The sequence below is a fragment of the Pygocentrus nattereri genome, chromosome 17, assembly GCF_015220715.1.
Source record: "Pygocentrus nattereri isolate fPygNat1 chromosome 17, fPygNat1.pri, whole genome shotgun sequence".
In the NCBI taxonomy this organism is placed as follows: Eukaryota; Metazoa; Chordata; class Actinopteri; order Characiformes; family Serrasalmidae; genus Pygocentrus; species Pygocentrus nattereri.
Window position 1 is genome coordinate 5698734 of NC_051227.1, and position 26871 is coordinate 5725604.

The 26871-nt window shown below is 42.7% G+C and overlaps 2 protein-coding genes across 5 annotated transcripts in view; both read right to left on the reverse strand.

Annotated features, from left to right (window-relative positions):
- The window catches only part of tiam1b (TIAM Rac1 associated GEF 1b), a 109955-nt gene extending 100585 nt beyond the window's left edge, over positions 1–9370 (reverse strand). For all 3 annotated transcript variants that reach the window (XM_017682538.2, XM_037546850.1, XM_017682542.2), the window contains exon 1: positions 9188–9370. The gene's annotated coding sequence lies outside the window, so the exon portion shown is untranslated. The remainder of the gene's footprint in view (positions 1–9187) is intronic.
- Positions 9371–11541: 2171 nt separating this feature from the next.
- The window catches only part of scaf4b (SR-related CTD-associated factor 4b), a 39416-nt gene continuing 24086 nt past the window's right edge, over positions 11542–26871 (reverse strand). The window contains exons 17-18 of one of the 2 annotated variants that reach the window (XM_017682537.2): positions 13991–14072; positions 11542–13829 (exon numbers count right to left, since the gene is read on the reverse strand). In XM_017682537.2, the coding sequence (XP_017538026.1) occupies positions 13261–13829; positions 13991–14072 (651 nt within the window). In that variant the 3' untranslated portion in view covers positions 11542–13260. Of the gene's footprint in view, positions 13833–13990; positions 14073–26871 lie in introns of both variants that reach the window. The other variant, XM_017682536.2, reaches the window with a different exon arrangement.

Here is a 26871-nt window from a genome sequence, read left to right on the forward strand (position 1 = left end):
CCCTGCATTTAACTGAAAACAGTCTAAAGACAACACATCACATCACAGAAACTAAAATATATGTCCATTATGAATTTGATGCCCACAATACATTCCATAATAGTCGGGAAAGGGGCAACAATAGACTGGTAAAGTTGTGTAAAGCTACAAAAAAAAAACCTGGTGGTTAATTGGCAACAGGTCAGTGACATGATTGGGTATAAAGAGCATCTCAGAGAGTCTTTCAGAAGTAGAGATGAGGACGGGTTCACCATTCTGTGAAAGACTGAAACATCAAATAGTGCAACAATTCAAGAATAACATTCTCAACATAAAATAGCAACGAACTTTAGCTTTTCATCATCTACAACACAATATCATTAAAAGACTCAGAGAATCTGGAGAAATCTCAGTATGTAAGGAACAAAGCCAAAAAACAGTATTTGCTGGCCGTGATCTTTGGGCCCTCAGGCAACACTGCATTAAAAACAGTCATGATTCTGTAGTGGAAATCACTGCATTGGGCTCAGAAGCACTTCTGAAAACCACTATCTGTGATCACAGTTCATTACTGCATCCACACATGCAAGTTAAAGCTCTACAACACAAAGAGGAAACCAAATTTAAACAGGATCCAGAAACGCTGCCACCTTCTCTGGGCCCGAGCTCATTTAAGAGAGATTGGGGCGAAGTGGAAAAGTGCCCTGTGGTCCAACAAATCAAAATTTGAAATTCGATTTGGAAATCATGGACGCTGCGGGGTCCAACATATTTGGAAACAGGGTAGCAATTCTAATTTACCACTGTCCATGGAAATCACTGTCAGCAGGCCTCCAAAGTTGTTCTATAGTCATCGTCATGCCCATATTAGCAACTCTAGAAAAAAAGGGATCCTGTGGTAAAGAAAAATGTTCCAAACCTGATATTTGCTCTTCGTTTCCCAGAACGTCACTGGATCCTCTGAATTACGAGAACTCTAAACGCGAATAAGCTAGAAATGATGTAGCATGAGTCTGAGTGTGCTAAGCATTAACACTGTTATCTGCCAGTTACTCCAATACAGCCTAAAACTGCCAAACGCCTCTAAACTACCTCACCGGATGGAGCCTGGTGGTCTGTGAGGGGTACTGAGGTGAGCTCAGTCTTACGATGTCAGTTTGGTGTACAGCAGTGTTGGCAACATTCATATTTTAACTATTTAACCAAGTAATAATTTCAATGTAGTTTAGCTCCAAAAGATTAACAAGTTCTCCTCAGACGTGTTTTCTCGTTATGAGATCACGTCCAGCCATGGGAGACTGGAGGGTAACTCGGTCTGCACATCAACAGACTCCAGCAGGACGTTACAAAGGATCCAGCAAGGAGTAAGAAGGGAGGGGGTTCTAATAAAGTGGCCAGAAGGGACGTGGGAGGTGTTTTAGGTTGGGGTTGCGGAAATGTTAAGCAGCATATACGTGGCGTGAACTATGGTCATGAAATGCTTCCATGTGAAATTTTGTTTCCACACTGAATGTCAAAGAGAATGTGTCATATTAAGTGATACTTTTTGATATTTTTATTTTTTTTGTGCTATAATGAGGCGAGACGACAACATATACACATAACTGGCTCATCAGACGCACATCCTCACTCTTTTGTACCTTAAATCAGTTTCTCCAGGTGAAAAGTTGGTATTTGTACCTTTTCCTAACCAAATGTTTTAAAACAGAACAGCAGAATAAAAGCCTGGAGACGAGGCGGGGTGTGTGGAGTCTGTACAGCTTAGAACATATAATTTCAGTGGATTATGGTTCAGTTATGTTCCCTAACTAAAGGCACTGAGATGGAGTCTTGATGGAACCACCCCAGTGACAAGAGGGGAACTGCCTCAGTGACAGTTTAGTACCGTTATTCCTGAGACTGAAGTAGACGGCAAGATCATTCCATACGTTTAATGTAAGTTAATGCAAAGACGTTTTATTCAAAGCAATTTTGGAGCATTTCTATTGGTCCAATTATTGAGACATTTTCACAAATATAACAGCTGCTGTTCTAAAAGGACACAGAAAGCTGAAAATCGCAAAAAAAAATGGAAAAAAATGGATCTAGTTGGGGCTCTTGTTTGGCACAACCGTCTAAGCGTTGGCCCTATCATCAGGAGTTCGATCCCTGATGCTACAGCCATCAGTGGTTGTTAGTCTAAGACAGCACGCTTGTCCTCGCTCTCTTTGGGTGGTTGGGATGGCCCCCCTACCCTCCTCTAACTGTCTGTAAGCTGATGTAACAGAAATGGCGGTTAGTGTTCTCCTCCAAGCGTGTTGAGCTGTCCACTGACATTGCATTAGTGACAGTTACTACAGGTCTAGGAGGAACTGTATGCTAGCTTTGGTGCTGCTGGTACTGTATGACTGGTGGGAGTCCTAACTGGTGGGTGGAATTGGATACGACTAATGCTTGGTCAGGATTGGCTGTCATTATAGCCCCCCCTGCTGTAATGCTCAGAATACAACACGACGCACCAAACCGTGTCTGTGTAGCATGAAGCGTCTGCGTCCGTGTGTGAAGTACGTTTCTGGCCTAACGAAACAAACTTCAGACACCAAACACATCCTGGCTGATCCACTGTGTTTGGTGTAAGAAGGGGTGGTTGGTAAATCTGATATTTTGCCAAGCTTTCCTTTTAGTGATTAAAGGGAAAAACGAACAGACCCAAGATTAGATCAAAGGCGTCTCATGGCTAAAGAGTCTGTTCTGCTTGGCCTGTGTTGCGTGTTTCAGCTGCTGGGTTTGGCTAACATGAGCCCTGGGAGTGATCGCATCCAACGTAAATCAAGCTCCTGCCAATAAACACAACAAAATGTTCAAATAAATCTTCAGAGTGAGACACGTTAGCTGGCAGGCCTGACCATGACCATGGGAAAGACCACACAGCTGCTGGACTAATGGACACTTTGGAAATTGTGTGTTTTGCTAAGATGAACCAAAAAAATTCCCCAGCTAGACTGTCCTGGAAAAAGCTGTTTCTAATAAAGTGGCCAGTGATTGGAATCGCAAAGTGAGTGTTTCTAATAAAGTGGCCAATTTGTGGAAGCACAAGGTGGATGTTTGTAATAAAGTGGCCAGTTAACAGAAGTACAAGGTGGCTGTTTCTAAAAGTGGCCAGTTAGTGAAAGCCCAAGGTTGGTGTTTGTAATAAAGTGGCCAGTTAGTGAAAGCCCAAGGTTGGTGTTTGTAATAAAGTGGCCAGTTAGTATTTGTTAGTATCTGTATTTTATTCATATGGAGAAGATGTAGAGATGAAAATCGAGTAAATTCACTGTTTCATTCAGTGCAGAAGAGCTTTAGCTCAGAGTGGATGCTGTACAGTGTGTTCTCGAGTGTGAGCGAGACAGAAACACAGTGATAGAAGAAGGAATCGTTTGTTCTTTTCAGAGATACAGATAATTCTCACAAGACGCTCAGCTGGGGTTGTGACGGCCGTCCGAATAAAAGCGGCACTGACAGCAACGAAAACAAACGCTCTTATGCAATCTGCTTATTTACCTCCCCCGAGTGCACGCACGGCCGCACCGATTTAGCTCAGGAAACTGAGGATATCTGATAAATTAAAGGAATACTCCAGTATTGAGGGAGGGTGAGATGAGGACACGTTATAGACCAAATCAAAACAATCATAAACACAAAGGGCGGCTACTCCTGGGTGGGTAACTCGCGTCCAGTCAGCTCAATTTGCAATAAATGCAAACATAACAGACAAAACACTGGCAATAACAGTAAAATTACTGTGTCTGAGGCTGCAATGTCAAATGTGGCCAAGAACATAACGGAAGAGTTTTACAAAGAGTTTTCCTATTTTTCCAGCTGATTAAAGTAGGTACAGCTGCGGTTAGGGAACTGGCCTTGTGGCTGGAAGGTTGCCGGTTTGATCCCCAGAGCCGACAGTCCATGACTGAGGTGTCCTTGAGCAAGACACCTAACCCCCAATTGCTCCCCAGGCACCATGGATAGGGCTGCCCACCGCTCTGGGCAAGGGTGCTCACTGCCCCCTAGTGTGTGTGTTCACTAGTGTGTATGTGGTGTTTCACTTCATGGATGGGTTAAATGCAGAGGTGGGATCCTCTGTGTTTGCTAACAGCTAAGCTAACGACAATTTAGCTAATCCTTCACTGTTCCAGATGAAGATGAAGTTGCCAAACACTATTAAATGACCACTACGAGCTCCGTATTTTAAACTGTGGTGCTATGCTGATGCGTTGACTGCTATTTTTAGAGACATTACTTTGTAGAGTTCAACATGAGGCAGGTTAAGACGCTAACGCTAATAGCATTTATGCTGGCAGTCAAGGAAGAAGTTCTTTTGCTCATATTTTCACACTAAAAAGAGAAAAATAAAAACTTTGTCTGGTTCTACACCCAATTCTGTCTAAATGTAGACATATGCGAGTCTGTGTGCAGTATAGAGCTCCATGTTTTGAACTATGGTGGCAGGCTGGTTCTATTTGTGAAGTTATTACTTTCAACACAAGGCACCACAAGCTAGCTAAGATGCTAACGCTATTAGCGTTTGTGCTAGCTGCCCCAGAACTTCAGAAGAACTTCTTTTGCTCATATTTTCATACTCAACAGAGAAAAACGAAAGCTTCGGCTGATTCTACATCTGATTCTGTGTTGATAAGCTAACTTGCAAGCGAGGTAGCTAATAAGCCGAACTTGTTTTGCAGAAAGATAAAAAAATAACATCTTCGGTGTTTTTGTCATTTCTTGATTAAAACACACAGAGAAAGTCAGAAGTGCAGAACCTGTCCATACAGAACATCCATCCATTTTCTATGCCTGCTTCTCCCTCAGGATCACTCACACTCAGGGGCAATTCAGCATGTCCAATTGGTCTGACTGCATGTCTTTGGACTGAGGGAGGAAACCGAAGAACCCGGAGGAAACCCACACAGACACGGGGAGAACATGGAAATTCCACACAGAGAGGATGCCGGTCAGGGAATCGAACCCAGGCCCTCCTCGCTGTGAGGCGACAGCACTACCCACCGCACCACTGTGCTGCCCTCCATACAGAACAGATACATTTAAACACCTAACTAACAGGTAATAAGTAATTTACTGTGTAATTGTGTATTATGTAATGATGGTCTGAACCACGTTTGAGGATCTGTTTTGGGAAAGCTAAGAGCAAGTTTGGGTCATCTAAGCCTGGGTCTTGGCCATCTAAGAAGAGGACTGTTATTTAAGGCAAGATATGGGTCAGCTAAGACAAGGTTTGGGTCATTTATGGCCAGGTTTGGGCTGGCTAAGACCAGCTTTGGGCCAGCTAAGACCAAGTTTGGGTCATCTAAGACTGGGTCTTGGCCAGCTAAGATCAGGTTTGGGTCATCTAAGCCTGGGTCTTGGCCAGCTAAGTTCAGGTTTGGGTCATCTAAGGCTGGGTCTGGCCCAACTAAGACCAGATTTGGGTCATCTAAGCCCAGATCTTGGCCATCTAAGAACAGGTTTGGGTCCTCTATGGCCAGGTTTGGGCCAGCTAAGAAAAGGTTTGGGTAACCAAAGGCTGGATCTGGGTCTGGGACAGCTAAGGCTGGGTTTGGGTCAGCTATGGCTGGGTTTGGGCCAGCTAAGCTCAGGTTTGGGTCATCTAAGCCCAGGTCTTGGCCATCTAAGGCCAGATTTGGACCAGCAAAGACCAGGTTTGGGGCAACTAAGACTAGGTTTTGACCATTTAAGAGCAGTTTTGGTCCAGCTAAGGCCAGGTTTGGGCCATCTAAGCCCAGTTTGGGCCAGCTAAGGCTCAATTCAGTAAAAAATTAAATTCAGATTAGGATTAGATTTAGTGGAATCTGTTACATTCAACTTAAAGTTCAGCTGCATTTAATTCATATTTAGCTGAATGATGTTTAAAGAGAAGGTGTGAATCTACAGTGGATGATCAAAATTTTGTGTTATTACTAAACAAACATGTAACAAAACTGCAGTATGTCCAGACTGCCGAGGATTGAGCTTAACTCCTTAAATGGCCAGGTCTACCATTATATTTACCCATAACTTAAATACAACTTATACACACTTATATACAGCCAGTTGGTATAGTATTCCAAGTGGTTACTAATAAATGATGACCCATATGCTGTGAGATTTTAAGGGGTTAACAGAGTCCCTGACCCAACACACTGCACCACTGCTTATGAATTCAAATGACACTGTTTGTGGGCGGTGCTTAATAATTCATAACTTTTCTGCATCTGTTTATTCTTTGTTTACTATTTCACACATATTATTTCATTACCCTGTGCATTATTCCGGAGTTTCACAGCTACTTAGGATTCTCCACATGGTGAAATAAAAGCTGCTCTTAAACAAATGTTTGTAATAATAATGATATGTTTTAATCTCTCGGATGTTTTGGTCCTGGACTCAGCAATTTGGCGGAGTTGTGGTTCTGACTTGCTGTCTGTGACCTCATTAAAGATAAATGCTAAACGCTGCCTCAGACAGAAAGGAGCGAAAAGAAAAGATAGTGAGATACAAAAAACATGAGTGTGCTGTTTGCTTTGGCCCCGTTCGAGAAAAGAATGAACAATGCAAGCAATTATGCGTACGTGGGATCACGTATGAATAATTCAGTGCGGGGAGTTTAGAGGATGTAAAATATGCATGTTTGGAGTGAAGTGGCGTGTTTTAACACAGTGAGTGAAAAGAAGTCAAACTCGGCTCACACAGCAGCTCTGTTATCATACTCGTCACTGTAACACCCCCCCTCGCCCCCCCCCCCCCCCCCCTCGTCCCCCCCGCACCACCACCGCAGCACAGAGATTAAAGCTATGAAGCATGTGACCAGACAGTATAATCAGACCACAGCACTCAAACCTTCACCCTACAGCACGGACACACGTACGGAGACTGAATGTCCAATGAAAAATATTGGGTTTCCTAACTGAACCAGTCAGTTTTGCCAAGGTTCAAACCATCTTGAGTCAGGTTTGGTCTATAACCGACTAAGAGCATGTTTGGTTAGTTAAGACTGGTATAGAGTGGTTAAGACCGGGTTTGGGTCAGCTTTTCGGGAACAGCCAAAAGCAGGTTTGGGCCAGCTTAGACCAGTTTTGGAGGAGCTAACCCTAGTTTTGGGACATCTATAAGCTCCGAAGGCATGTTTGGGCAAACTAAGACCAGATTTAGACCAGCTAAGATCAGGTTTGGACCGAGTGTGGGACAGCAAAGACCAGATTTAAGACTGCCAAGAGCTGTACTGGAAGAGCTTAGGCCATGTTTGAACCATGTTTGGACCATCCTATGCCAGATTTGATGTAAAAGCTGCATTGGGATTACTAAGAGCAAGTTTTAGACTAGCTAAGGCCAGGTTTGGGACTGTTAAGGGCTATTATGGGACAACTAAGAGCAGGTTTGGGCCAGCAAAGACTAGGTTTTGGGCTGCTAAGACCAGGATTAGGCCACATTTGGGCCATCTAAGGCCAGGTTTGGGCCAGCTAAAAGCAGGTTTGAGACTGCTAAGACTAGGTTTGGAAAAGATTTTGTCATCTATGGCAGGTTTGGTCCAGCTAAGGTCAAGATGAAACTAGTTAAGTTTTAGTTTTGGGCTAGCTAAGATTAGGTTTGGGTCATCTAAGGCCAGGTCTGGACCAGCTAAGACTAGGGTAGGGCCATCTAAAGTAAAGTTTCGGCCAGCTAAAACCAGGTTTGAGTCAGCTAAGGTAAGGTTTGGACCAGCTTATGCCTTTTGGGCCAGCTACAACTAGGTTTGGACCAACTAAAAGCAGGTTTGGGCCATCAAAGGCCAGGTTTTGGCCAACTAAGGAAAGGTTTTGGACCAGCTAAGGAAAGCTTGCCCAGGTTTGGGCGAGCTAAGACAAGGTTTGGGACAGCTAAGGCAAGATTTGGTCCAGCTAAGGTAAGGTTTGAACCCTGTCTGACCCAGCTAAGACCAGGTTTGGGCCAGCTGAGATCAGGTTCGGGCCATCTATGATAAGGTTTGGACCAGCTAATGCCTTTTGGGCCAGCTACAACCAGGTTTGGATCAGCTAAAGCCAGGTTTGGGTCATCGAAGGCCAGTTTTTAGCCAGCTAATTTAAGGTTTGAACCAGGTTAGGTCCAGCTAAGGCCAGGTTTGGGTCATCTTAGGCCAGCCACGTTTGTCGAGGCTCTAATAAAAAAGGCATGGAAACTTCACCAGTGGATATACGAAGTCAGTGCTGAGTCACAGTGTATAGAGAGCTTTTACCTGATAAACGAGATGAAGAACCTATTAGAGTTGTTATTGTGTTCAATCCTGAACCTGAGCACAAAGTGAGAGAGAAAATGAGACGTGTTTCGAAATGGACTCTCTGCTGGTTTCAGCTGACGGCTATGAGAACACATGGAAAGACCACACGTAGCACTTGGCGTGAAACGCTCTGTTCTAAAGAAACTTGCCGAGTCAGAACCGTTCACAGTGGTGGTGATAGGAACCAGACGTCCACCTCTAAAAGCTCCCTCACAGAAAGTTCCTACATGAGATGGTTCTGAATTCACTGCCTGATGACTGAGACGCTGTTTTGTGATACTTTGAGAACTTAAACTCCATTCATGGTGGAGGGATACGTGACATGCAGGGCGCTGTGCGGCAAAATAGTCTCCAAAGAAAACTGATTATTTCAGATTTTCCACTATTTTCCATCATCAACATTCCATAAGCTCAGAAGACTCGTGTAGGTTCTCTGGTGGTTCTGGATAGTACATAAAATGTCTATATCTGTGTTGTAGTCATGGCGACGACTGGTTCCTATCACCACCACAGTAAAGAGATCTGGACCATCTCACACCGAGCCCACTCTGGATTTTGGAAAGTCGGTGGGGTTGCCCTTGGACAGATGGCTTTGCTGCATCTTACACAACGCACCGAGACTGCAAGAAGCCCCCCGTGCTGAGATGCCCTTGGCACTGGACGAGCACCCACAGCACACGCGCGCCGTTACCGAACCCCTGGACGCGCACGTGACGTGACACCGGTGACACGCGCTCGAGGAAAACGTGTACGTGACCGGGCAAAGCATCACAACACAGCCAGCACTGCCGCACTGAAAGGCGCACGCAGCTGCAGCGGGACCTCCGGTCCACCTTAAATGGCGCCCCGTTTAAGGTGGAGCGGAACATTCGAGTAAGGAGGCAGTTTCAGCCTCGTGCACTACACACGCATCCACACAGGCGAAGCTCTCGTGCTGCTTACCGTGTGCTCGCGCTGCGCTCCCTCCGCCAGGATCCGCGCGCCTCGCTGGCATCTAGCTAATTCCACGCGCTCTAGAACGCATATGCACACGCACGAGCACGCTCGCTCCAGTCCCCGGTGACCGTTAGAGCTCCCTGTTAGCGCGCGCGAATGCGGCCCTCCATCCGCGCCGCCGGCCCAGCGCGCGCTCCGAGCGGAGGGGCGGGGGAGCAGGGCGAGCCAATCAGCAACTCAGAGCACTTGTTGGTGCTACAGAGCTGTGGTTGCTGGGAGAGACGAGGACTAGTAATAATAATAATAATAATAATAATAATAATAATAATCGTTTTCATCATCAGTACCGCCACAATTATTAAACAACAACAACAATAATAATAATAATAGTTGATGGTGATACTAATTATTATTACTACAGTTATGATGATGTAGAAGATGATGGTTCATCATCATCATCATTATTATCATTATTATCATCATTATTATTATTATTATCATCATGAAGATGAGGAGGAGGATGAAGGTGAAAATGAAGATGGTGAAGATGAAGATGATGAAGAGGAGTAGGATGGTGAAGATGAAGATGATGGGGAAGATAAAGATGATGATGATGGTGAAGATGAAGAGGAGGGTGATCATGATGATGACGATGGTGGTGAAGATGAAGATGAGGACGATGGTGGTGATGATGATGACGAAGATGATGATGATGGTGAAGATGAAGAAGATGGGGATGGTGAAAATGAAGCTTGATGATGCTAATGATGATGATGATGAAGAAGACGAGGAGGGTGATGATGGTGAAGATGAAGAATTTGATGATGCTAATGATGATGATGATGACGAAGAGCAGGATGACAGTCAGGATGAAGAAGATGGTGATGATGAAAATGAAGAGTTTGATGATGCTAATGATGATGAAGATGATAATGATGGTCAAGATGAAGAAGATGGTGATGGTGAAAATGAGTTTGATGATGCTATGATGATGACGATGATGATCATGAAGAGGAGGGTGATGATGGTGAAGATGAAGAATTGGATGATGCTAATAATGATGATGATGAAGAGCAGGATGACAGGATGAAGAAGATGGTGATGATGAAAATGAGTTTGATGATGCTAATGATGATGAAGATGATAATGATGGTCACAAGATGAAGAAGATGGTGAAGATGATGGTGAAGATGAAGAGGAGGGTGATCATGATGATGATGATGGTGGTGAAGATGAAGATGATAATGGTGAAAATGAAGAGGAGTAGGATGGTGAAGATGAAGATCATGATGGCGAAGATGAAGAGGAGGACGATGGTGGTGATGATGATGGTGAAGATGAAGAAGACGGTGCTGGTGAAAATGAAGTGTTTGATGACGCTAATGATGATGATGACGAAGGTGATGATGGTGAAGATGAAGGGGACAATGATGGTCAAGATGAAGATGGGGATGGTGAAAATGTAGCTTGATGATGCTAATGATGACGATGATGAAGACAAAGAGGAGGGTGATGATGGTGAAGATGAAGAATTTGATGATGCTGATGATGATGATGAAGAGCAGGATGATAGTCAGGATGAAGAAGATGGTGATGATGAAAATGAAGAGTTTGATGATGCTAATGATGATGATGAAGAGCAGGATGACAGGATGAAGATGATGGTGATGATGAAAATGAGTTTGATGATGCTAATGATGGTCAAGATGAAGAAGATGGTGATGGCGAAAACAAGTGATGATGCTATGATGATGATGATTATGATGAAGAGGAGGAGGAGGATGATGAGGTATCTGGTCACTTCTACCTTTTTAATATAAACTCAGTATCTGATGAAAATGTGAAATCCTCTCCTTTATAACCATCGATTCTGACTTAATGAACCTCCTTTCACATGTTTATTTGTGTTTACATTTCTGTTATTCGTTTAATTCTGTTTATTCCACGGCTTCCTTCATCCTCACTTCCAACTCCTTCCACAGAGCGAACTGAAGGTGATGCTTCATTTAGAGGCTCCTAGAAGGCCTTCAGTCTTTAGTCTGACCTGCGTCGGGTTTATTTAACGCCCAGCAGGGACTTCATCATATTCATCACAGAAAAGAGGAGAAAAAATATCAACATCACTTCATCAAGTATCTATGAAACTGTGGTCAGTACTAAATCTTGAGCTGTGGTGCCCTCTAGTGTGGTCATGCTGAAATAGCAGCATCTCTGAAGGTGAAGCTACAGGTAGGGGGCACTTTTGAACCTGAACACTTGACAGGATCAAGTCTACTGTACGTTTACTGTAAATGTGCATAAACAGCCTGACAGACATATTACATTCATACTCAGCTGAAAAGAAGACCAGCAGGACCAGATTAGTAGAAAAATAGTTTACTAAAATCAACAGCGAGCTCACAGGATGAAAACCAGCTGACCGCTCAAAACGCAAACAGCTTTTCCAATCAAATCAGGCAAGCTTTCCCGGATCCTCCTCCTTCCCAAAAGTCAGGCAAATATAATCATGCAATCCCAAAATATACAACCTCGAAAACAACGATAGCTTGGGAACAGAAATGTTTCCTTCGTTTTAGAACACTTATTCATCAAGGCCTGGGCAGGTTCGAGTGGACACGGCACACAGTCAAGCCTTTACAGGGTCAATATAGGCCCGGAAGTAGCTTTTTCCACGTCTTGGGTGTCAGGATTTGCCCAAAAGATGTTTCAATATTATGAAAAGTGCATCTGACAGTGACTTATTTTTTTAAAAAATTAAATAAATAAGCAGTTTTCAGTTCCTTCAGTCTTCTGACTGCTGAGAAAAATCATCCTCAAATTTAAGCTTAAAAGGTCACGTTTAAACGAAGAACATAACAAAAATAAGAGTCTCTTTTTTTTGTTCTACCAAGCAAATCGGCACACGTGACCTCAGAATTTCACACGTATTTCCAAAGCCATGACGTTTCCACACCAAGTTCTCCATGACAGCCTAAACGTAAGCTGGTTTCAAGTCTCTGGGATTCTTTCGGGACCTGTTTCCAAAGCGGCAGATTTTTCTACCTGTCCAATCACGCTGACTGGCACACGTGACCTCAGAGTGACCATTGCGTAATCCATGAAAGTTGTACAGAGATGTCCTCATCTTGTCCTAACTTCATGTCAGCAGTCCCTAGGCTGGTCATCTGAGGCCAAACATTGCTTTTGTTTCCAAAATACTAGAAAAATATCGTTTTGATGGGAGCTCACGTGTGCCATAAACCTGTTCACTGGCGCACGTGACATTAGAATGACGTTTAATTTCATTTAAATGACCTAATTTGTACCCACTTTAACCCATTTTTATGTCTCTAGGGCTGTTTTTAAACATTAACAGTCAGTTTCCACCATGAGCAGATTCTTCTGCATGTCCTCACATTCGTCAGGCACACGTGACCTTTTCACACTTTTTTCCATGGCAATATTTCTACAGAAACGTATTAATTGTGTTCCAAACTTTGAGCCAGTTTTAAGTCTCTGGACATCCCTATGACCAGAGGCCTGATTTGAATGTTTCCAATCACATTCATTGGCACACGTGACCTCAAAACAACACAGTCCTTTGCACAGGAATGGCGTTTACACAACCTTTCAAAGCACAAACGTGAAGCTAACAGTCTGTGGGAGTCTTTGAACAAGCAGAGGAACCTGGAAACTGACCTCTGACCACCAGTAACGTTCATTGGCACACGTGATTTCAGAACGACGCAGTTTCTGCAGCAACTTCACCCCAGCTTCAAGTATATGAGACAGAGATTGAGGGTTAAAGGTCAGTGGTCAGTTTCCAAAACAGACTTTTCACTCTGAGGTCACGTGTGACATATTCCCAATAACACACGTAACCTCAGGGTGACAAACTTATTTCACTAGCAATGACCTAAAGACCTAACTTACAGGATACAATCAGTGGACAAGTAGAAGAACATGGAAGCTGACCTTTGGGCTCCGATCACGTTTATCGGCACACGTGACCTCTCATGACATTTATTTGTGTAGACACACTTTTGAAAAGTTCACTGAGACCTAACTTCAAAATGTCTGGGAGTCTTTGAGGCAGGTGGTCAATTAGCAAAGTGACCACGCCCCCGGGGGCCACCCCGGACCCAGCCGCCACGCCTAAACGGCGGCGGCCCTTCCTCGAACCATTCAGGACCCCTGTTTGGCCCAGAGTGTCTCCAGTCATTCCTATGAGGGGCACGGTTCCAGTGGTCCCCCTCCATAGGGCCTGGGGGTGAGAAGTCTTCGTGTGGCCCAGGCAAGGGCATCCGGAACCTGCCTTGGGGTCCTCGCGGTCCACGGGGTCCCATGGGTCCAGGTGGTCTCTCTCTAAACATGGGGCCCTGGGGCAGCGTTGACTGGGGCATGTGCGCTGGGGGCATGTTTGGGTGGAGCGCATTTGGATGGGGCATGTTTGGACGAGGCATGTTTGGACGGGGCATGTTCCCTGGAGGCATGTTTGGACGCACGTTGTTTGGGAATGGGTGAATGAATGGAGGAAGGGGTCCCGGAGGATGCTGCGGGGGTTCGGGAAGGGTTCCAACAGGCAGGCTGCTGGTCACAGGGTCTTCAGGGGAGTCCATCTGGCTCACGGGACCTTCACTGGGCTCTGCTGAAGGGGCCTCCAGCTTGTCTGCTGAATTTGGTAAGAAATGAAAGAAATAGGTGAGAAAGACGGCGACAAAGAAAAGAAAAACAAGAAAGAAAGTAAGCAAAGAAGAAATAAAACCTTTCGAGAAATCAGCAACAAAGGACAGAAGGAAAGAAAGCAGTATTTCTCTTCATTTTACCCACCTGTATGAGTGTGCGGGGGGCTGATGATGGCGGGGGTGATGGCAGCAGGAGACCTGGCCAAATCGACGCTCACTGCAAGTACCTGAGAGACACAACAAACCACCTTACAACAGTGTATTATTAAAGACAGGATGGCAGGGAGCTTTGAAAGAGAAATGAAAGGCTGCAGTTTAAAACGGGAGGCAAAGTGTTTTCTGCGGTTAAACGTTTGCTGGTGATCAATGATTTTAAAATAATTTTATTACAATCTGTGACTGTATACACCAAACTAAAGGGCTGCTCAACACACACTGTAGACAAACAGCACCCTCTAGTGGCGACTTTACTGCACTGCCCCGCCACAACTACAGACAAGACAAACAGCACCCTCTAGTGGTCAATGTATAGCTTCACTCCAGAAAAAAGTTAAGTGATACTTTTTTAATCCCACAAACGGGAAAATTCCACCTCTGCATTTAACCGATCCGTGAAGTGAAACACCACATACATACTAGTGAATACACACACACTAGGGGGCAGTGAGCACACAAGCCTGGAACGGTGGGCAGCACTATCCATGGCACCCGGGGAGCAATTGGGGGTTGGGTGTCTTGCTCCAGGACACCTCAGTCATGGGCTGTCGGCACTGGGGATCAAACCGGCAACCTTCCAGTTACAGGGCCAGTTCCCTAACCTCCAGCCCACGACTGCCCAAAAAGTAAAAAGTCTATATAATCGCCATGGAAGAATGGATATCAACACTGAGGCACCTGGAAATGTAATATTATATATATATATATATATATATATATATATATATATATATATATAAAATTATCTCATCGTAAAGTAAGCCTGATGCTCATCTGCACAAGCCTCATTGGTGGTAGGCCCTCTAGTGGCTCATTCATAGAACTACTGGTGAAACACCGCCCTCTAGTGGCTCATTCATAGCACTACTCCAGTGGGGCTCCAGGACTATTTCAACCTGTTGACCTTCAGAGCTGGTCTAGGGTCAGTTTTCATAACCACAGTGATACGGATGCTCAGATACGGATCTCGGTGCTCTGTGGAAACTCTTATTCTTGGTTAATGTCTAACTCTGTCTCCCAGCTGAGGAGAAACGAGGTCAGCAGTGGTCACACAGATTTTGAGGTCTGTATCGTGTCCAGCCTTCTGGATGATGCTGTTCTTTAAAGGCCTCAGACAACAAAACCAGCAGAAGCAGCAGCTGAACATGAACCACTAACGTTCCAGCTTTGAGAGATTATTTATATTTTACCGTTTGCCACACTGGAATGTCTATGAAATAAAAAAAAAATTTTAAATAAAAAAAAAAAAAAAGAAAAATCATGCAACACAGGGGATGGAATATTTCCAAAATCAATTAATGTATTTATTTATTTACAGCTTACCCAGCGGGGCAAGCAAGCAAATAAATAAAGCAATAAAATGAAAAATAAATAAATCTACTGAACTACACTAAGGTGTGAATATTTCAGTTTGTTTAGCATGACTGACAGACAAACAAATAAATAGACAGACGGTCAGAAACAGACAACAAGGAAACGGGGCTACATTAATGACTGAATATCTTCATATTACTCTCTAGTTTGTCTAATGGGATCCATAGATAAACAGACAGACAGACAGACAGACAAAGAGGAAATCAAGCTACACTAAAGACAGAATATTTCCATATTAGTTTATTCATTTTATTCATCCAATTTCCAAGTTGCTCGGTGTGACTGACCTGATTAATAAATAAATACATTTTAAAAATAAATAAAATCAAGGTACATTAGTGAAGTTTTCCAAAATATTTAATTAATGTAGCAAGTCTATCAAGATAGACAGACACAGACAGACAGACGGACACAGATACAGACACAAACAGATAGACAGACACAAACAAAGACAAAGAGACAAACAGATAGACAGACAGACAAATAGACAAAGAGATAGACAGACCGACAAACAGACAAACAGACAGACAAACAGATAGACAGAGATACAGTCAGTCAGACAAATAGATACAGATAGACAGACAGATAGACAAACACAAACAGATACAGTCAGACAGACAGACAGACAAATGGATACAGATAGACAGACAGACAAAGAGACTGTCAGAAAAGGCTAAATGAATACTGCCTTCCTTATTGATTGATTATTTATCTCCAGTTTTCACCGAACAGCGAACTAGTGAGAACACATAAATAACAGGGGGGGTAAAGGAAATCAGTCTGCAGTACAGACTCTACACCTCCTGATTTACTGACCTATTTCACTGTCCACTGCAGCTGAGCAGAGGAAAACACACACGAGCTAAACTGTGGAGAGGATGTTTTCATATTCATCTCTTTCTGTCCAGCGGATGAAAACTGACTTACACCCACACACGGTAGGGCGTCCACACTCTACCATCCTGTTCTTCAGTGGTCAGGACCCCCATGGACCCTCACAGAGCAGGTACTATTTGGGTGGTGGGTCATTCTCAGCACTGCAGTAACACTGACGTGGTGGTGTGTTAGTGTGTGTTGTGCTGGTGTGAGTGGATCAGAGTTTTTAAACACTGTGTCCACTCACTGTCCACTCTATTAGACACTCCTACCTTGTCGGTCCACCTTGTAGATGTAAAGTCAGAGACGACAGCTCATCTGCTGCTGCACAGTCTGTGCTGGTCGTCCTCTAGTCCTTCATCAGTGGTCACAGGACGCTGCCGGCTGGACACTGTAAGCTGGAGGTTTTTGGTTGGTGGACTATTCTCAGTCCAGCATCGACACTGAGGTGTCTGATCCACTCAGACCAGCACACCACCACGTCACCGCAGTGCTGAGAATGATCCACCACCCAAACAGTACCTGCTCTGTGAGGGTCCATGGGGCTCCTGACCACTGAAGAACAGGGTAACAAAGTAGCAGAGAAACAGATGGACTACAGTCTGTAACTGTAGAACTACAAAGCCCATTTCTGTGGTCAGTACAGCTGATAAAGTGGACAGTGAGTGTAGAAATGAGGAGGTGGTCCTATTAAAGTGCTCCAAATCATTTTAATATTTAGTTGTTCACATTCATTTTCTTATTAAAGCGCTTCTTTCCGTTTTCACTCTGCTGTTGACATGATTTTGATGTCTTCTTTGTAAAATGTGACATTCTGATCTGCTTTTTTTTGTCACTCTTAAAAAAGACGGTTCTTCAAAAGGTTCTTTAATAAAGATAATGGTTCTATATGTAGAACCATGAGCACTCAAAGCCTTTGCATGTTTAAAGGGCTCTTTGCATAATGAAACGGTCCTTCAGACTGATAGAGCATGTGTTGGACAATGACAGCTCTTCAAGGGTTCTGTAACAAAGAAAAAAGGTTCTATGGAGAACCCTGAACACTCAAAGAACCCTTTGCTTAATTACATGGTTCTCTGCATGGTGAAAGTGTTCTTCAGAGTGATGGAAAATGTGCTGAAGATATTTCTATACAGAACCTTTTTGAAAAAAGGTTCTATACAGCACCAAAAATGGTTCTGCTGTCATGTCAAGCTTGTAACAACTGAAGAACCCTTTTTAGTGCTATATACCACCATCTAGTGTACATTCTTCATCAATCTGAAGAACATTTCACCATGCAAAGGGTTCTTTGAGTGTTCCATTATTAAAGAACCATCTTGAAGGGTAAAAGGGTGCTATATAAATAAAGTTATCATTATTATTGCTATTATCATTATTATTATTCTCATTATTGTTACTGACCTAATTGAAGATTCATTCTGAGATGTTTCTCATTTCCAGTAAGATGACTAGAACCACTGCTTAATTCTAGCTAACGATCGCTACAGTTAGCGTGTAGCGTTATAGCGATTCAATAAAGCTCCAGTGAGTATTTCAGAGGTGGAGTGTTAAAGGGGGGCTTCTGCCCTGAATCTGGACACCTCTTAGTCCAGAGGCCTGACCACACCTTCACCTGTGGTTCCAGAATGCTGAGATCCAGATAAAATTCCGGACGTAGTTCCCCCACAGCCGTTCGGTAAACATGTTTAGATTGGATCTGGCTGAGGACAGAAAATGAGAAGGTGGGAGCATCTGACGCTGTGGACCTTCATCCCCAAGATGCCCTCATAACGTCAAGAACAAAGTACATCTCACATCCAGGATGACACTCACTGGAAGCTTGAGGTAGACGGGGAACATGACGAGTAACGATAAATACATGATTACAGTAAATCACTTACACAATACAACCCGTGTAAGTAATAACTGTAAATAGTACCATTATTAATGCAACAAGTGACTAAACCGTTGAAAGGTAGTGTATATTCAGCTGTTTGGAGCTAGAAGGCCAGACCCCCATACCTGTGATAAGGCTGACACATTGGATGGTGGCGGGAGTGTGAAAGCTTCATCATAGCAAAGGGAGGGTACACTAATAAAAAAAGATGGTTCTTCAAGGGTTGAAGTAAAGCAGGCTTAAATGGTTCTTTCCATGGTGAAACAGTTCCTCAGATTCATGGAATTGTGTGTCGGAGCTGTATGTGGTTCTATACAGAACCAAAAAAGAATCGTCACAAGCTTGACATTGTAGAACCATGCTATACACACACACACACACACACACACACACACACACAACACATTCTCCATCTATCTGAAGAACTATTCCACCATGGAAAAATCCATTTGAGCAAGAAATTGTTCTTGGTTCTATATAGAATCACTGTCTTTACCAAAGAACCTCTGAAGAAACAGCGTTGAGTGTACTGAGCTGGGACTTTATAGTTCATTAGACTGGAGGGAGGAGGGGCTTCAGCCATGCTCCTCCCTCTACACTTAGAAAAGGTGCCCCCAAAACTTCTCCTGAACAGGCTGCTACTAGCAGTCACTCACTGTGGCCTACACCGCTGCCCAGAACTAAAACTCAACAAAATTTGTCAGTTTTCTCTTTTTAGATCAGAACATGTGAAATAACTTCCCTCTGACTCACTTTCTTCTCTGACTGCTGTGTCTCCATCTCGCCTTGTTCCTCCCGTGTGAATGTCACTCACTCGAGTCTCAGTGCTCATCGTAATGCACAGATCTGATTGGCTGAGTTATTTACAACACATGCGATTGGTCTGTGACTTTCCCGTACCGCTAAAGTGGTACCGTAAAAGCTAGAGATGTTATGCTGATTAAAATAGGCAGTCGAAACTGGTACAGGTCCGCATAGGACAGCGTCTGGGTCCGGCCTTGGAATACAGTCCACCTATTAGTGACCTCTGATTTATACTGTAGAACGCTGCTTTCACTGTGAGATTCAGGTTTTTCTTTTCCAACTCTGCGTTTTAAAAATAAATCTCAGGCACTGCCGGCTCAAACTCCACCGTCCCTCTGGTCATCCTCTTGTGTTAATGTTGATGATAAAATATTCCAGTGATGGTGGTGAATAATGAGGAGACGGAGCTGAACGTGTGTCTGTTTATTAGGAGGAGTAACGTTAGCATGCTCGGCCAAAGCGTTTGGGAAATGGAGACTGAAACTGGGGAGCGGTGACGCTCTGATAAACAGCAGGAGGCGCTCTCACAGTGTTCACAACTCAGTTTATCACACTTTAGTTTAGTTTGACCTTTTTTCAAACACATTCTCTGAGGTCGTCTGCCATTTATCTTGTCTGGATTATTAAAATTTTTTATTGTTTAATGTTGCGGACGCTCAGCTACACTGAAAATGAGGGACGCCCTCAATGTATTTGAGTAAATAAAGGTTGACTGATTATATTTTCCTTCCAGTGGAACAATCTCTCCATTAGGCCTGCTGTGTAGTTCAGAACTAGGTTTTGTCCCTGTCTAGGAAACCAAACCCTTTATATTTTCCAACAAATGTGTTAAATTCAGCAAATAAACAGTAATTGTGTATTAAAAGTCTCTGTAGAGGACGTGTAACTTATTTTCAGTGAGAAAAACAAATAAGGGGTGGGGGGGGGGTACGTTATCTGATTGGGGTGCTCAAACTTTTGCATAAGACCTTTGTAAGTGATTAGCAGCCATCGATGGCCATTTTCCACCTGCATTAGTACTGATCTACACATGTGCAGTTCAGTTTAATGGACACACATCCTTTAAACACATCCCAGATTTCAGGAATGTTTGGGATTCTGCATTCTTTCTGGGTCACTATTCAAATTTAAAGGGAAACCACCTATTTTCCTGAAATTTCTGCGTAAATAATTAAGATGTAAACAGAGTCATTCAGAGCGGTTTGGTGTGAAACTCTCTGTTCTAGAGAAACTTATTCAGCCATGTTTACAGTGGTGGTGATAGGAACCAGACGTCCACCTCTAAAAGCTCCTCACAGAAAGTTCCTACATGAAATGGTTCTGAATCCACTGCCTGATGACTGAGACGCTGTTTTATGATGGTCTTTTGATTTTGGCCTTAAACTCCATTCATGTGTTCGTGATGATACGTGGCATGCAGGGCGCTGTGAGGCAAAATAGTCCCCAAAGAAAACTGATTATTCCAGATTTTCCACTATTTTCCATCATCAACATTCCATATAAACTCAGAAGACTCGTGTATTTCTCTGGTGGTTCTGGATGGTAAATAAAATGCCTATATTTGTGTTGTAGTCATGGCGACCCCTGGTTCCCACCACCACCACTGTAAAGACATCTGAACCACTTCACACTAAACCTCTCTTAACATCTCACACACTGAATTATTCGGAAATTTTGAAAGACTGGTAGAATTCCCCTTTAAGCAAAAGTCGCTAAAGTAAAAGGAGGACAGAGAAATTCTGGAATTCACGATTAAATTTTAACGATTCTGCTAAACTTCCCTCAAACTGTTATGCTGACAACTGATAACACGAGAGATGGTGCAGCACCCATTCAGTGTCATCCTACACTCCTTACACAGCACTGACCTGAAATATATCGCTGAACAAAACCTCGTATCTCCAAAATGGCAACTTTACAGGGGAAGGAAAAAACCTACTTTACTTTTAATGCAAGTCAATGGAACCAGAATTTTCTCCAAGTAATTTTGGGCCGTTTCTTTTAGTCCAATCATCATGAAATTCACATATAGTGTAAAGGACAACAGATATTTTCAAATTATGTCAAAAACCGGAAAACGACAAAAATGGAGATATGAGGTTTTCTTCCAACAACAGCGAGAGATTATATGTGCTCACAGGTTGGTCAGGACTGGTGATGAGTCCAGACAATGTTCTGCAGCTGCCTGCATAGCAGGTATCTGACCAGTGATTATATGTATGTGTGGCCAATAAGACGATTTTTTATCAATATCGTACTAAATGCCACTATATTTGGCTGAGCATATAATGGACACTGTAAGTGCTTAAAGAACACCGAGCTGCACGTTTCATAGGACTTACAGCAGTACAGAAAGTGAAACGCTGCAGTAAAATAACTGCGTGTACCTTTTAAAAACATGGTTTAAATGTGGCTCTGCTGGGGCTTTTCCCCCCGCTTAGAAAAACCTCAGCAAGACTAAATACTGTGATGCACATCGTCCATCAGGAAGATGAAATATCATGACCTTTCAATGAATTAAAGACAGTCTGCCTGGGTGCTCAGTGCACAGTCTGCACAATGTCCAGTAACCATTCTGGAAACGGTCATTCTGATCTTATACAAACGGACAGATAAACACTTTGATAAAAACCATACTAAGTACTGAATAATTCATATTAAATACTGAACCATTTACACCACACCGTGAACAACACAAAGTGGACACTGAATAAATCATATGCAGTTATTAAATATTTGATAACTTCTAATTCATATATACATATATTCAGTATACACAGATACTGAGTAGCTCACATTATAGACTGAAGAAATCACAGCAGACTGAATAATTCAAGGTAGATACTGAATTATTTATAGTAGTTAATAAATAAATCATTGCAGATGCTGAATAATTCATAATAATTATTAAACAATATCAGCAGAATAAATCATTGCACTCACTGATGCATTTATAAAAGTTACTGGATAATGCATACTGGATACTTGATAGATTACAGCAGACACGGAATAATTCACAATTCCTGAATAATCAATAGCTGAATTATTTACTGTAGTTACTGTATAATTCATAGAAGTTCCACCTGTTCTGTTTCTGTTGAGAGTTGTTGGCATGACAGCTCAAACAAGCCTTAAAGAACCTCAGGGACACGTACACCATTCTCAGTGCTCTGACTGAACTAAGCCGAAGTCTTCACGTACTGCAGCTGCTCACGCCAGGTTTAAACATCTGCAGGTCCCATGTTTAAACTTCATACAGGTCTAAATGGCACCCATAAATCTCTATGGCAACAGAGGATGATCAGTGCAATAGATCTGAACTCATTTCATATCTTTGTTTATATTATCGAATGAGTTCCGCTGTTACTGCACTACCCGACTATCAGATGAGAAGTGTTTAATAACTGTACACATGATTCCTGAGCACCAAGCAGAAACTGAAAACATGGCAACGTCAACAGATGAGAGAGCACACAGCTTTTAGTGCGTTTAAGGTTTTTAGCTGATTTAATAAAAATTAAGCAAATTTTAGAAAAGCATCTTCCTGTATTGATTCATCCTCCCCTCTAAAATCAGAATACGGGTCCATTCACACCACATACTGAACGCTGGCCAAAGCCAGGCCCACGTGATTGACAACCAGAGTGAAATAAATCTCTGCCTTACCAACTCTCTGGTTCCTTCGAGGAGACGAAAGGAACGTCCAGAAGAGCTCAGCGGCCAGGTTGCATCCTGGATCAAAGGCGTCCAGCCCTCAGAAGGTTCCACGGTTCTCATTCAATACCCACGGAGTTGATCCTCCGCTCCATCCTCCATCGTACTAAAGGTTACCTCTGAGGCAGTCGGTGAGAGAGCTCTGCGACATCCGCAAAAAGGCGAATTTACACAGTTCCACTAATCCCATGTTTGGTGCCTGAGGCTACGGGGCTAATGGAGCGACCAAGTAATAGTAATTAATGCCTGACCAATTAGTGCTGCGCTAACTGCATGCTTTAAAAACGTGAAACTGTAAGAAGTTGTTCTGTAAACTCTACGGGTTTGTTCATACAAGTAAAAGTGGTCAGATTTTTGTGAGACAGATGTGTCAATGTGAACAGAAAAAAAAACAGACCAAATCTGACATTTTCAGTTCTGACTTGAAACATCTTCATATGTAGCAATGCGACTTAGTGTCCATGTTCACATGCAAAAATTGCCAAACCAACTGAATACATTCCATTTACAGATTAAGACTGTGTTTATTCTCACTCAACAAACTGATGAAAATAATGGTTTACATGCTCACTACAAGTAATCAGATCCAAAATGCTGCACATGCATGGGGAACCACTTAGTGTAGAAGTTACCATGACAGTGAACACATGAGGCTCTGTCAGAGTGAGATGAGCAGCAGTGAGCAGTGCTCATTTTTAATTGCTTTTAAATGAAGTCAGACTCAGGAAAACGTCCTTCACATGTCCTTATTAAAGAAGGCCGAGAGGAAGACTTTGTGTTCTGAGACACATAAGCTGGACGGCCGTCCCACCGCCGTCTTTAAAAGATCAGAGCATGAACTTCGTCTCCTCTGCAGACCAGTTTCTGCTCCCACCATGTTGAACGGTACAAACTCTCACTATGACGCAACGCACATGCAGAAAGTAGGGAAAGTAATCAGATACAGGCGTTTTCAGTTATTATTCTTCTATTTAATGGAGGATTACCCACCTTGATCAATCGCATAGAAACTGTATTCTCAATGGGCTCAACTGGACTAGACTATACCAATTGCAGTGTATACATAGATGTATCCTACTCAGATTGATCTATTAGTTGGATTATTAGGCTGTATGTAAACGTGGCTAGTCTGAACAGCCAGATTAGAATTCTTGATTCAGACTTTTTCGTCAATCCGACGCGACATTCATATAAATTTTCGCTGTTGAGACCTCTAATATTCGGGCTGATGTTTCTGTATAGGAAAAAAATAGAAGGCACTTTTCGAAAGAAATGGCCATATGAGGTCGATGCTACAGTGTCAAAGAAAAGTTAGAGTATGAAAAAGTTTAAAGAAACCAAGAAACAAACAAACAAACAAACAAACAAACAAGTGGCTGTAGCCAGATGGCACGCCCTTTTTTTCCCAGCAAGTTCAAAGGCAATCTGGGTGAGGAACCCAGCCGTCAACATTCAGAACTTCATGATCGCTCCCGAGATGCTGGAAAACAAACTGATACCCTCTGGAAGTGGACGTTGATCGTTTACCTCTCGATGAACACACAACGTTAAAAATATGGGTTAATTTAAAAGCATGCTGTAAACGGTTACTTTTTTTTTTTTTTTTTAAAGCCACGTTGGATTTGGGCCACTTCTACCTGCTGTGTGAACTCTTAGACTTGATGTGGCTTCTGACACTATGATGCACTGCTGAAATGTTGCTTTAAATCTTTGTATTTTTGCAATTACACATTTTCAATTGTGGTTAAGAGCATTTTAACACAGTAAAAAATGTACAACTGATGGGACTGATTCATGAAACATTTAAAGTGGATCCAAAGTGCATCTGGATTTTGAAGAAAACCCCTGGAAACTGTCAGCCAGTTGGTCACATTGCTTGCTGTGAAACAGTCAAACGAAAAGCCTGTATTTCTCACCCAACATATCCCACACATTCATTTTTCACATTTTGAAAGAAGCTTGTTCTTTTCTACATGCGTAAATGGTTAAGCCCTCTTAACACTTCCATATCGTCGTTGTCGGAAGAAAATCTTATGTCCAATTTTTTTCAGTTTTTGACATAATTTGAAAGTATCTGTTACTCTTTACATTGTTTCCAAATTTTATGATGAATGGCCTAAAAGAAATGACCCAAAATGACATGGGAAAAATTCTGGTTCCATTGACTTACATTGAAAGTAAAGCAAGTTTTTTCCTTCTCCTGTAAAGTTACCATTTTGGAGATGCAAGGTTTTCTTCCGACAGCAGTGATATACATATTTGTATTTTGACATCACATTAGACTCAAACGTGTCAGTGGCAGTAGCTAGCTAAACCTAAAGCCAAATCTAGCTTGTTATGGTATATTTTGACCGGATTGGCTAGCACTGTATAAATCAATAAGAGACTAGACCACTTAAAATCCAGCTTACTCTCAGGCCAGTTGTTTACAGAACAATAAGTGCTGTTGTGTCAAGAAACGGCAGGCAGTGGTTACCAAACTTACCACTTACACATCAATTCCCCTATTTTGTTGAACAAACATTTCTTCTTTTGACACAAAGTTGCCTCTTGTAGTTGTGTAATAGCGTAGTACTGTAGTAGCACAGTGTAGTGAGGGGGTGGAGTTGATATCGAACAAGAGTATATGAGCATTTGCATACCCATGCATATTCAACAGGTGTAATGAACAGCCTACATGGCTCTACATGGGCGAGTGTGTGGTTACCTTAGCGGAACGTTCCACAGCACTGCAAAATAGCTCAGCCATCTGATAGCGATATTCTGTAATCCGTAATCCTCAGGGAAAATTCTGAGCATCCACGTTCTGAAAGTCTGGGGTTTCAAACGGAAAAGGTCTGTCGAGAGTTTGTTTCTTTCAGGTCTGAATGAAGTGGACCTCATCTTCACTCACTGCACATCGTTTTAAAGAGGCTCTCTGCTACGTCAGGCTGCCTTGCCGACTACCCAATGATCCTTCTATGAAGCCATAATTACAAGTGCCCCACGGTCATGAACAGAGAGGCTAGGATGGTGTTGTGCATGTTCTGAAAGTCTTAGCTGGCCTTCCAAACATCTTCAGATCGTAAAAATGTGCATAACGTAACCAACAGTTCCAGATGAAAGCAAACCTTTAAGCTCGTTACTGACTACAAAAAGTTAGTGGCACTTAGAAATGTAGAGAATTACCCAAGAAAGAATGAGCAAAATCGTTTTCTCCACCACGATGACGATGATGACTCTGAGATGGAGCTGAAGCTCCAACTTCTAATTATGACTTAAAAGGTGCACCTTTACTCAGGAACCTACATTTACTGTAACTGTCAGCATGTGAAGGCAGCTACAGTCTCAGCGGATGGACACATAACTAATCAGCTGCTTGAAGACTGAAACCAGCAGATGGATGTGGAGGTGGAATCAGGTTGCGCTCCTGCTCGACTGCAATGAACCTCTGTAGATAAGACTGATCTAAACCACCCACCAGCCTTAATCCTGAGACGCAGCTACAGCTGCTGAGTCAATAACTGCAGAACTCTCAAGGTCTAATATTACGATGGACTTGATTGTATGGCAAGACTTCAGCTTCTCCAGATTACACTGTAACTGTGCAAGACAACCATGTACAGTTCTTTGCATAGATTGACTATTTACAGGTTATTCTAGAAGTTCTTTGGCCACCATGTCTGGTACCCTGAAGAACCCTTCAATAGATGGTTCTTTATAGAATTTAGTAAATAAGATACGAACATGAATTTCACAAATTGGAAACGTTTTAAGTTGTTCTTCTAGATCTAGATATTCAAGCCAAGACCCACTTAGGAATCTTGTGTTGGTGACGTTCCTTCAACCGAGGTTTCCTTCAGCAGGCTTCATCTAATCTATCCAAAATTGGACAGGGAACATTGTTCTCCTCGTTTTGTCTGTCCACCAAGTATTATTTTCACACATTTAGAACGTACAGTAGAAATAAAACAGCAGCAAAGGGTCTTGCACTAACATTGTCAAAAACATTTAATGACCTATTTAATCTGAGCAGATAAGAACTTTTCTGCCATTTTGAGAACGTTCTCCACCAGCAGACATCGTTTGTAAAAGTTAAGAACTGGCAGTTTTCATCCTGAGGCCTACAGTATGCCTGATCCAACAGAGTGGATGTTATGTTTACAAACATAACAACTGTAAAT